Source organism: Suricata suricatta, chromosome 9 (assembly GCF_006229205.1).
Source record: "Suricata suricatta isolate VVHF042 chromosome 9, meerkat_22Aug2017_6uvM2_HiC, whole genome shotgun sequence".
In the NCBI taxonomy this organism is placed as follows: domain Eukaryota; kingdom Metazoa; phylum Chordata; class Mammalia; order Carnivora; family Herpestidae; genus Suricata; species Suricata suricatta.
Genome location: NC_043708.1, coordinates 12,724,979 through 12,737,423, shown reverse-complemented (window position 1 = coordinate 12,737,423; position 12,445 = coordinate 12,724,979). Strand labels below are relative to the sequence as shown.

Below are 12,445 nucleotides of genomic sequence, written 5' to 3'. Positions count from 1 at the left end.
ACTATATATTTAGTGTTGATTTTCCCTCTTTACATAAAAGAGTATTAGGATCATTGATCCTGGATATTTTCCTCGTGTCATTAACTATTCTTTGAGAGAAATGAATTTTCATAATCTATAATATTCTTTTCTATAGGTTAAGTTCCTTTATTTAATGAATATTTACTGAACATCTATTATGTGCCAAGCACTGTTTCAGGCACTAAAACAAGTCAGATCAAGTCCCCACTCTCATGGAGCTGAACTTTGGGAGGGAAAAAGCTATGCGACAGCATGAGATTCTGGCTGTTAGATTCGCCCCGATGTATGCCAGGCCTGGGGTTTTGGACCAGACGCTGCGTTCACCTTCAGGAGCAGGTGTTCTGTGCCAGAAAGATCTGACCTTTACCTTAGTGCCTTTGATAAGTTACTTAACCTTCTCCGCCATCAGTGTCCTCATCTGTAAAATGGGTAGAAAACTAGCATTTCCTCTCTGAGGTAAATGAGGCACTGCCTGCAAAGCACTCGACACCCGGGACTCACTTCACACAAGTCAGCTGTCATTCTTCTTGCAACAAAGGGACAGAAATCCGTGTCCTCATGCTCAGTAACTTTTTGCAGGATTAACTCCTAGAATTAGAAGGAGGTGGGTCAAAGTTAGCGTTGTAAAGCGCTGACGGATTGCCACATTGCCCTGGAGGAAGTTACATCCTACGGGTAGAGTCAGGGGCACTGGTGGAACGCGCCCAGGCATCTCTTTAAGGACCGTGTCCGTGGTCTTCGGGTCCCTGGCCTGTTCCTCTGTGCTGCTCTGCGCACCTGACACCACCGACCCCCCTTGAGAATTCTCTCCCCATCGCTTCCTTGACGTACACACTTCCGGGACTCCCCTCTTGGCCCCTCGCTGCCCCTCCTCATGCCCCCGACTCCTCTCGAATGACGGCCATTCCGCAGAGTCCGTCCTGGGCGGCCTGGCTCCTTGCTCCCCGTCCGCTGCCCTGCGAAGTCCCGGGACCGCGGCCAGCACCCCTGGAAGACCGTGTGCACCTCCACCTTCTCTCTTAGGTTCCGGCGTCTCCCTAGAGTTCTTCCAACGTCTTGGATCTGTGAGTTCATGTTTCTTCACCAACCTTGAGGTGTCAGTGACAATTCCTTTTTTGCACTCTTTCTTGGCCTCTTTTATCCCCTTTTCCTTGTGGGGCTGCATTTCTGTGCCTGTTATGATGCTAGGTAGTGTCCCAGACCTCTGAGGCTCTGTTCATTTTTCTTTTTCCGCTTTTCCCTGTCCTCTGGATTATTTATTTCTATTCGTCTTTCTTGAATTAGGTGGATTCTTCCTTCTGCCCATTGAACCACCTAAGGGAGGTGCTTGGGCTCATCAGTAATTCAAATCTTGACCCCCCACTTCCCAGCCTAACCTCTCTGGACCTCAGTCTCCTCATAAAGTAGGGGTGACAGTACCTTTCTCTCAGATCTCAGTGCGAATTGAGACAGAAGTGTGCCCAGTGGGTTCACATAGTAGTGATTCAATCAATGGTTGTGATCTACTTTTCTAAAAATTAAACTTTTAATTTTGAGATAGTTAGGAATTCACATGCAATTGTTAGAAATCATACAGAGACATCTTGCATGTTCTCTGCCAGCTTCTGCCAGCGGTAACGTCATGCACAACTGCATGCAATGTTAGCGGGGCCCACACAGACCAGGTTTGTCCACGTACCGCTGATAAAATCCAGAGAGACAAACGGTGGCAAAACAAGAAAGGGATTTATTTCAGTGAGCCGGACGCTGCGCAGACAGCAGGCTAATGGCCCAATGTCTCCGGAGTGCTGGAGATACTTGTTGGGTTACGTAAGAAAACCGCGGGACAAAGTCGGTGGGTCCATGCAGCTGGGAAGCAGGGGTCAGGCTGGTCGTGGTCTTGGGGTCACGCACGCAGGGTCGTGCTGGTGTGCGGACAGTTGTTATTGCTCGAGGGGGTGGTTTCAGTTCCCATCACGGGATGCTTTGCCGGCCTGTCTTCGGCCTGAGGTAACAAAAAGCTGGGAAGAAGAAGTTCATCACTTAGAAATACAGACTGAGGTCAAAGATAGGTAGTCAAGGCAAGAGCCGGGTCCTATTTCAGTAACAGGTGGAAGTCAAAGCATTGCTGTGTGTCCTCTGGGCACATGTCTGCGATGGCAGCCACTGGGCACCCAGTAAAAGTGCAGGTGGAATCTGAAGTCTTTAGCTTTCGTTCATCTCTGCTGATCCAGAGCTTGAGATAGAAATGAAGCGGGGGAGGGGAAGGGGGTGGGACTGGGGCCCAGTGATGATGGGGTGACTTGGTTCCAACACCAAGAGCAGCTCAGGCAGGCCTTCCTCGGGTATGGGTGGTCAGCCTGGTGGAGACTGAACAGAGGGATGGAGGGTGCCACAGGGATGCCAGCGAGTAGATTCCAGAAGTGCCTAACAGGTGTGGGGGAGAGAAGATAATTTTCCCTGTGCCCTTCTAGGTTCTTGGCTGAGACACCCCTGTAACAAAAAGACCGATTAACAGGAGAAAGAGAAACAAAGTTTAATAACATGTATACCTCCTATATAGCTCGGAGAAAACCGAGGGTCTCTCGGAAGTGGCCCAAGCCGCCACCTTAAATACCATCTGCAGCTGAAGACGAAATGGGGGTTTACCAGGAAAGCGCAGCAAACGAGGGTATACTGGTTAGGCAGCTGGAAGTCTTGGCTTCTGCTTTGAAGAGTTCCTAGAGATTGGCTCTGCAGCTCTTGGTGTGAGGGAGATGCCCTTACAAATGGAGGGTATTTATACTTGTAAATGTCTCTTACAAAAGGGTAACTTCTACTCACTTAGCAGAGCTTTTCCTGTGACTGTGGATTCTTAAAAACAACCAGCTTTGGGGGCGCCTGGATGGCTCAGTCTATTAAGCTGTTAAGCATCTGACTCTTGATTTCAGCTCTGGTCATGATCTCATGGTTCGTGAGTCCGATAGTACAGTACTATCAGTACACTGATAGTACAGAGCCTGCTTGGGATTCCTTCTCTCTGTTCCTCCCCAACTTGTGTGCGTGCACGCTCTCTCTCAGAATAAATATAAATGAACTTTAAAAAATTAAATAACCAGCTTTAAACAATCCTATGCCAGAGAGGCATGTTTTCAGGTGACAAATTCTGCTCCCCTTCAGGGGCCAGGGTTTGGGCCTGATAGAGGTCAACTACCAGGCTTCCCAGCCAGGCCCAAAAGGCCATCGTAGGAAAGAGGACTGGCCAGCCCAGGGGGAATGAGTGAGCAGTGGGTGCAGGGGAAGAGCGCCCAAGGCCATTTGGAAGCCTAGCAACAGAGACTGGCTCCTGAAGGAACTTCATTTTTTAAAATGTTTTTTATTTATTTTTGAGAGACAGAGAGAGACAGCTCAAGCAGGGGAGGGTCAGAGAGAAAGGGAGACACAATCCGAAGCAGGCTTCAGGCTCTGAGCCGTCAGCACAGAGCCCCATACGGGGCTCGAACCCAAAAACCATGAGATCATGGTCAGGAGAAACCACCCGGGCGTAAAAGTTGGCTGCATGGCTCCCTCTGCCGGCGACTATCTAAACTGCAGGCACCTATGGGCCTCTCAGGCCGCTGTCCATTCCTCCTTCAGTGACCAAGCACAGAAGACGCACCCGCAGTGACAAGCAGCCTGGGTACTAAAGCTGGGGGTTATTTTTGGTGACAGATGATCAAACGTCAAGTCATTTTACCCAAACGCTTCACTTAAAAAAGTGTTTAAGAAACATATGTCGTGCTTACCACATGCCAGGCACTGTCAATACTTCACAAAAGTCACCTAACTTCTTATTCAAGTAGTTCTGTGAATAGCACAGGTGACGACATCCAGAACTGATAACCAGCAGAACCAGAGAAGACCTGCAAAGGCCCTTTTCAAAGAGAGGACTTCGGAGCCAACGGTCAGGCTCTCCAGACGCCGACCTTTCACATCTGGCCACATCAAAAAGACAACCGCCACCAAAGTCTCTGCCCACTGATCTCCGAACGGACGAGAGATCCTCGCTGCTTATGCCTAAAAAGCAGCAGGTGCCAAAGAGCTGCCCTGGACCGGGCGGAGGCCTCGCCCCAACACCCGCGTGCTCACACACTGAGCACATCGGGTTCCTTAACTTCTTACCTCTTGTGTCTTGTGCGCTGGGTGACCTCGTCCTGTGCTTTGCTTTGTGTGACATGTATGACGCCAAGTTAGATGCGTAGTGAAATGCCACTGAATTTGGAATCCTGAACCTGCGTTTCAAGTTAGCCTCCCGTTAGGATTGAATCCACGTGACATTGCGGGAGGACACACTCGCGCATGCGCCTCCCTAGCGTGCTCTTGAGTTTGCGCAGTCGGCAGGATTCCGGGTCGTGGACTCATTGCCTGTTAAGACAATTTATTTAGAAGAATCAGAAAAGACTCCTTCCGTACCGCTTGGATTGCCTGTAGCAGAAGTAATAAATAATAAACTGGGGAATAGGTTTGTGTGAATGTAGACTTTCCAGGCATCTCGCTTGGGGTGAGATGCTAAGGCATCAGCAAAGGCAGTGAATCCAAAACCGGTTCTAGGCAGGGAGCCATCAGCAGGGGAAGCTCATCCGGGGATTTACCCCCTAGCAAGCAGGGCCGGAGACAGAGGTAGCCAAAGCCCAACCCAAGAGACACGGCTTCGGAAGGGCAATTGGAGAGTTAAGAAAAGTGAAACCATTTGGAAACATTGCAAAAATACATGCCGCTAGTGAGCAAAAGCATCTATAATGTGGCAGAAAGATGTGAACAAAAATCGAGGAAAGATAGGTATACATATCCCAGGTATAAGTGGGAAATAGAGCTCGGCATAGTTCAGAAATTGTGTATCGCATGTGCGAGGGTACAAAAATGGAAGGAAAATGTGGGCACTAGGTCAATGCCTAAAAAGGTGGGAAGGGCCAAGGTGCTGGACAGCATAGAAGACCACGGTATCCCCAGAGTTCGAGGTCAGAAAGAAACTCCCAGCCAGGACCCCAGGAGAAGTAATCATGGACCTGAAGGATCCTAAAAATGTACACCCTTACTGTCAAGAGCAGTTTCCCGACTTCCCAGTGAAAACTACATGGCAGGAGCGCCTGGGGGGCTCAGGCGGTTGAGCAGCTGACTCTTGATTTTGGCTCAGGTCATGATCCCGGGGCCAGAGGATCGAGCCCCAAGTTGGGCTCCACGCTCAGCGTGAATGGATCCTGCTTGGGATTCTCTTTCTCTCCCTCTGCCCCTCCCCTTCTGCTCGCTCTCTCTCTAAAAAACAAAACAAAACAAAACAAACCATCTTGCAGCAGCCAAACCAGAACCAACAAAGGGGCAAAAATAGTACTCTTACTAATAGAGTAATAAGGGAGTTCAAATCAATGAATAATTTATACATTTTTTGATGTTTATTTATTTTTGAGACAGAGAGCACAAGCGGGGGGGGAGGGGGGGGAGACAGGGAATTCAAAGCAGGCTCCAGGCTCCCAGCTGTCAGCATAGAGCCCCAAACAAGGCTCAAACCCACGAACTGCGAAATCATGACCTGAGCCGAAGTCGGACGCTCAACCAACTGAGCCACCCAGGCGCCCCCAAATCAATGAATAAAGGACAAACACCCCTGGGATCTTACATGCTGAGGATCCAGGAAACGGATAACCCAGGGGTGGGGTTGGCGGAGAGAATGATCAAAGCAGACCTGTTGTGTTAAATTAAATCACGGTCAAGGATAACCCGCGGAAGTAACAAAAGCCGGAGAATATACTTGTGCTGAGCTTCAAAAACTTAGGACAGATTTCTGTCAAGAAAGTACACCTGATGTAGACGGATTAGCCCACGTGCGGGCTAACGGAGAGAACACGATATATAGTACGTCAGGTACAGAAATGCATCTGGCATCTGGTCTTAGGGACAGCTGCACCTTTGGCTGCCTAGCTCACTGCTTGACAAGCCACTCCATGTTGCTCCCTACTTTTCCAAATCTATTTTCTATATCCTGATCTTTCCTGACCCCTTGGAGCTTGCTTGTAAAACTCAAGAACCAGCGGAGGCCCTGCTTTCCCGGCTTTCTGCCGACCTCTCCGTCTTTTCCTAGAGCAATGGGTCCTGGAGAGCCAGCCGGATTCCGGAGAGGGCAAAAGAGCAAAGGGAATGTTGGACGCGGGTGGCACCAAACAACCGGTCATTTCCAGACTGTTATCCCACACGCCGCCTAGAGGGGGAGCCCGGAGAACGAAGAGCAAAGGCAGCCCGCGGGGCCGACAGGTGTTCTCCGGTATTTCCAGGAGCGGACTTCACCCAGAAGGAAACCCTTCCTTGCTAGTGCCCCGCACCGTGCCCGAAGCACTCAGCGAGTGCAGGGATTCGCAGAGCGCAGGAGAGGGAGGCCAATGGGCCCGGAGGGAAGAGGAGAGATGGGTAGGGAAATAAATATGGAGGCTGGCGGTGTCACTGCAGCGTCTAAATGAATGCTGCACCTGTGCCCTCTCTTCCGCAGGCTGCCTCTCCAAACGTTTCTGATGGCTCGGCCATCAGTAAAGATTTTTGAAAGAGAGTTGAGCATCAAGTCCTATTTGCATATTTATTTATTTATCTAACAAATCCCCATATGTGTATTTATCTATTATATACACAGACAGAGGTCTTTAAATTGAGGTATGCAAACCGCTAGGATTTGGGAATCTATTTCTTGTGCCTCAGTTGCCATGTCTTCTCCATCCTAAAATCTGCTCTCTCCGAGACTGAACATGGGTTCTCAAAGTTCCTCTCCACGGAACAGAAGAAAGCCCACCCCACTCACCCACCGGTATCTCGTTCTCTCTTGGGCAGGGAGTCTCACGGAGACATGACGGAGAACATGGCTTTGGGAAGCTCCTTTGAGGACTAAAATCAAAGCATCATAAATACTCTGGGCTTAGGATTTCCCCATCATAGACATGTTTCTGCAGGGGTGAAGTTAGCAGTGGGAAGGAGGCAGCACAGCCCATGGTGGGGAGTTCTGAACTCAGATGTCAGGGACACTGGCCAAGTGGGAGTGATGGGAATTCTCCTTCGATGGCCTGTCCTCTCTCATAAAACACGTAGACACAAAATGTATCACTCTTGACAGAGTGTCCCTGGAGAGTAAAGCCAACAAACATCAGTAAGAGATATAGAAGCTGAAAATAGTTCTTTAAATGTGTTTAATATTAGCAATTGTTCCCAGCCAATCTCAATCCGTGCTCCTAGGATGAAACATAACTTAGAACAGCTAAAGTCATATTGGTTTATGACAGTCTCTTCAGTGTAATTGCAATATTTTCTGGAACGACTCACTGAGCATGAGCATGAGAGGGGGAGGGGCAGAGAGCGAGGAGACACAGAACCGGAAGCAGGCTCCAGGCTCTGAGCCAGCTGTCAGCGCAGAGCCTGACGCGGGGCTCGAACCCACGAACGTGCGATCATGACCTGAGCCAAAGTCGGAAGCTTAACCGACTGAGCCACCCAGGCGCCCCTAAAATGTTTTGTACTTTCTACATCCTATTTCTGAAGTTCTACGTGCCAGAAAATTTGAAAATTGCACACATACACACATTTACCAAAGGAACGTCATACATTTTGTCATAATCCTTGCTTCACAGAGAACTTTTATTTTTAGCTATGTTACCTTGCATTATTGAAAATTAATCGAAGAGGAACAAAGATTAATTTATCTTGTTTTCTCACAAGATAAATTGTGATAAAATGGACGCATTAAGTTCCAGATTTATCTTAACTGCCTTTGATCACTTCTTACCAGATACATTCTGTAATTTATATCTTAGCAGTTTTCAAAAAGAATATCCCTTGCATTACATATTAAGAAGTTTAGGGTCACCTGGGTGGCTCAGTTGGTTGACTGCCTCACTCTTGATTTCATCTCAGGTCATGATCCCAGGGTCGTGGGATCGAGCTCCTCATTGGGCTCTGCACTGAGCACGAAGCTTGCTTAAGATTCTCCCTCTCTCTCTCTCAAATTGTTTTTAAGTTTATGTGGTTGAAAAATGAAGTCCTACTCATTTGTGGTTTTTTCTGACAGGAAACAAATCTGATATGGCCGAATGGCTAAAAGCTGAACATTCGATGCCAATGGGTCTTTCCCATAAACTGAATGCTCTAAGTCACTGCTGCTCCACGGTTTTGACAAAATGTATTGAAAGGAAATTATATGATTTTTATAATCTTACAAAAAATATTACAATATCCTAAAGATATAATGAATGAATGACGTTAAAATTTCCCCAACATTTTGTTTAAACTAGGAGGGTCTGCATGTAGGGTAACAGGCTAATGTGTTGACATGTTTTGGTAGAGCCCGCTGGGCGCTCTCTCCAGAAACTGAGAAGGCGAGGAAATCTCATGAATGGATGGCAAACCCTCTTGTACATCCTATGTTTTTTTGCTCTTTGCAACCACATGGAAGAAAGGCTTCGTTCTAGCTACCATTAATAATAGATTTTGCTAATGGATCACTGTGTGATTTTTGGTATATGACACAGCAAGACTTAGAAGGATTGAGTGACATTTTCATTACTAAATTCTTTCCTTTCCCATTCATGTGAAAAAGAGTCCTCAGCCCAAACATCTATACAAATAGCACATAAGAACAGAATTGATGAGGAACCCTCCCTCTTTCCATCAAGGTCATGGTCATCCATGGATAGACGATATTGGGGGAAACACGTCTTTCGGGTCAATTCAACCAAGACTTCAGGGGCTCCTAACGCATGCGCAGCTAGTCGACCTCGGGAGCGGCCTCCCACAGTGAAGGCTGTGGTTCTGGGATCAAAGTCCTCCCTCTGGAGGGTGCCGCACTAGCCAGGGCCCCGCCAGGACAGCAGATGCCACTCCAAGCATTTGCAGCAGAGACTGAAGGCAGGTTCTGAGAAGCTGACGCAGATAAGGAGGCAGCTTGGAGATTAGTAACTGCAGAAGTCCCCGTCAGCACTGGGGTGGAAGGACACAGGGAACGTCAAGCCCGGGGGCCTGTCACCCTGTGGGAGCTGGAGCTATGGTTGTCCTGACCCACCGTACCTGTGCAGCTGCTGCCCCCACCACCAGAGCTGAAAGGAGAGAAAGACGCTCCTGATTTCTCCATCTCCTCCCTTCCATTCTCCCACCAGGGCTGCTCATTGACCTAACCTGACTGATGCAGCGGCCTGGAGAGGGAGAGGCCTGGATCTGGGGTACTATTACTGTCCCCTTGAACATATGGGGAAACTGAGGCACAGACAGGGATGTGACAGGCCTGTGCTTGGACGCCTAGTATGTCTGGCAGAGTAAGAACTACCCGAAGATGTCTATGCCCTGATCTCTGTAACCTGTCAATATGGTAAGTTAAATGGTAAGGAGGGGACTAAGGTCACGCATGGAATTATGGGTACTAATCAATTGGCCTAACAATAGGGAGATTATCCTGGATAGCCTGGGTGGGCCTGATGTGATTGCGAAAGTCCTTAAAAGTGAAAGAGTGAGGCAGACATGGAGTCAGAGCGAGATGTGACGACCGAAGCCGGGTCAATGTTACCAGCTTTAGGACGGAAGAAAGGCTACAAGCCAAGGAACGCAGGTCGCCTCTTGAAGCTGAAAAAGGCAAGCGAAGGGATTCTCCCTAGAGTTCCCAGAAAAGACTATGCTAAATTTGTAGGAATTTTTTATGGCAGCAATAGGAAACTGAGACAGTAGTGAGTGATGGAGTCCAGTTTCAGACCCGCGTGTTCTGACGCCAAAGTCTGTTGCTGTGTTCCCTGTTGCGCTATATTGCTTTGAATCTAACTGCCCTTAAGCCTCCATTGGGAATTATGTGTCTGTTTTTCACTTCTTTACCACATGGTGTCTCCAGTCTCTATCACCTGCGGCTCTCACCACAGGGCCTTTGCACTGGCTGGTCCTGCTGCCTGAAAAACTTTCCTCCAGATATCTGAATAGCTAAACTCTCAAATTCCATAAGTTTTTGTTCAGATATCATCCTATTTAAAGTCAGAAGCATCTACCATCACTGCTGCATGATCTCTATTCCTCCTTCCTATTTAATTATCCCCAAAGTATTTATCATGATGTAGCATGCTATACACTCCTTTACTTGTTTATTGTAAAATCCATTAGGAAAAGGACTTTTGTCTGTTTGTTCACTTCAGTGTCCTCAGACTGTGGAGGAGAGCCTGGCGTGTGGTGTGCTCAGTAATTATTTGCTGAATGAACTGTGAGATGGGATGCTGAGGTAGGAACAAGGTAGGGATGGAAAGAGGGATAAAATGATGAAACATGACAGAAGCAAAGCAACAAGACTTGAGCACTGAGGTGGCTGGGGATGGGAGGGGCTGGAGGGGAGGCTTCTGGCTTAGGTCTCTGAGTGGTGTCACTAGCCAGGATAAAATATATGTGAGGTCCTAGGAAGAGACACTAAGTTTGGCTTTGGATACTTGCAGGGCATCAGTGTGTGTGTGTGTGTGTGTGTGTGTGTGTGTGTGTGTACACAGAGATTCAGAGAACACAATAGATACACACCCATGCTCCAACTACAAGCAAAAGTATAAATACATATATAACTATATCTTTATATGTATGCACTATTATGAAATTCAATATTGTCTTTAAATTCCTGGATATCCTAAACACAGCCTAGGCTAACTACAAAATACAGTACTTCTGTGAGCAAGGCAAAAGTGACTAATGTGACTCTTCATAATCTCCTATCTTCTTCCCAGTCCCACTTTTTTTTTTTTTTCCTAAGGCAAAAGGACATTCCCTGACTGGGTCAGTTCCTGTGCCCGCTTTCCAGAGGAAATCCAAGAAATTGGTAAAATGGAGCTAAAACTAAGGAGAGTAGTGAAGTTACGTTTATCTACATAATGAATAGCTAAGAAACAGCAGGGAGTGGACGGAAAGATTGCTTGCACTTCGTGCTTGGGGAGGTTGGAAGCTGCAAGAATTGGGGTTACAGGGGCACCTGGGTGGCTCAATCGGTTGAGTGTCTGACTTTGGCTCAGATCATGATCTCATGGTTCATGGGTTCGAGCCCAGCGTCAGGCTCTTTGCTGACAGCTCAGAGCCTGGAGCCTGCTTCAGATTCTGTGTCTCCCTTTCTCTCTGCCCCTTTCCTACTCATGCTCTGTTTCTCTCTGTTTCAATAATAAATAAACATAAAAACATTTTTTTAAAAAAAGCATTGGGGTTACAGAGCTGGCTGCCAATGGGCAGGCAGGAAGGAGAAAAGAGATGAATATGTTTGCTGTGCATTGAGGGGCCTCTTAATGCAAGTCCTCCAGAATTTAAGTTTTCTGAAGTATTATCAGCCTGTTTCTTTGAATGTGACATCACGTCAGGACCTCTACACTTCTTCGGGTTATACACAGATTACTTAGACATTCCATACAACTCTGGCATTTCTCTCCGGATTCTTGAAGAGGGGTTGCCTAACCCTCACCTATCATACCGTTTCACATATCATGTAGACACCAGATTTGTTATATATGATGATGAAAAGGTAAGAGTGAGTTCCTATATTTTGTACTGTTGGGTATTAGTGAAATATTTTTAGCATTTCACAACGAAAATGCCTAAATTAAGCAAGAGCAGGGAAAAACAAAAAAACAAGAATGAATTAATCTCTCCAGTTCAGCACCAGGCAACATTTTGAGAACCTGTTATGGAGGTTTCCAGAGGCCAAAGGGATCCTTGCTATCTTTCTGATGTCCTGGTGGATGTAATAAAAGATCAACTTTACCAACCAGGTGCAAGATTAGTTATTTTAAGACAACATGCGGCATTACCATAAATCACAAAGCATCAAGGGCAAAAAGAAAACGGATCCAAGTAATTCATTAGACAAGGAAATGCTCTCAGATGATCACGTCTATTCCAGAGACCAAATAATAGCTTAAACGTTGATCCAAAAGTTTATGTCAACTTCGCAGTTCCAAATTCCATTCCAGTTCTTGGAACAATACATGAAATTCTTCTCAGTTATGATTGTTGCATATTTTAAATATGTTATGGTTTCACAATTGCCTTAGTTCTTTGAAAGTCTGCCTCGTTGTCTAAAATTGTTGACAACAGCCTAATAATTTCTATTTAAATTGTTTTTCAAGTAAAATATTGACAAGATTCACATTTCGCTTCTGAGTTATTTCGCGGCCGCACCCACACAAGCCCTGGGAGCGCGACTACGTCCGCGAGGGATTTGGTTCCTATCGGCTTCCGTCGCGTCCCCAGACAACTTCCGCTCCTGTCCGCCGCTTTGGCAGATGTATTTCCGGTCTCGGCGGTTGGAGCTGCCGAAGCAAGATGGTGAGTGACTAAGGGTTTCGACGGGTGGTCGCGGTGCGACGGGGTCGAAGCGACCCGAGACGAGAGGGCGAGGCGGCTCCCCGAGGCACTCGGTCCGCCCGCTCCCTTGCGCGCCGGCCCGGCTCCTCGGTCCGTCGCG

At 47.4% G+C, this 12,445-nt stretch overlaps 1 protein-coding gene and 1 long non-coding RNA gene across 2 annotated transcripts in view; one reads left to right on the top strand and one right to left on the bottom strand.

Moving 5' to 3' along the window:
* Window positions 1–1,726: 1,726 nt before the first annotated feature.
* On the bottom strand, window positions 1,727–4,284 carry LOC115301097. The gene is made up of 2 exons (XR_003912965.1): window positions 4,141–4,284; window positions 1,727–2,021 (listed from the first exon to the last, which is right to left on the bottom strand). It is a non-coding gene; the product is annotated as an uncharacterized LOC115301097 (long non-coding RNA).
* Window positions 4,285–12,253: 7,969 nt separating this feature from the next.
* PSMC1 (proteasome 26S subunit, ATPase 1) overlaps window positions 12,254–12,445 on the top strand; it is a 13,008-nt gene continuing 12,816 nt past the window's right edge. The window contains exon 1 of the mRNA XM_029950769.1: window positions 12,254–12,306. Coding sequence (XP_029806629.1) covers window positions 12,304–12,306 — 3 coding nt within the window. The 5' untranslated portion in view covers window positions 12,254–12,303. The remainder of the gene's footprint in view (window positions 12,307–12,445) is intronic.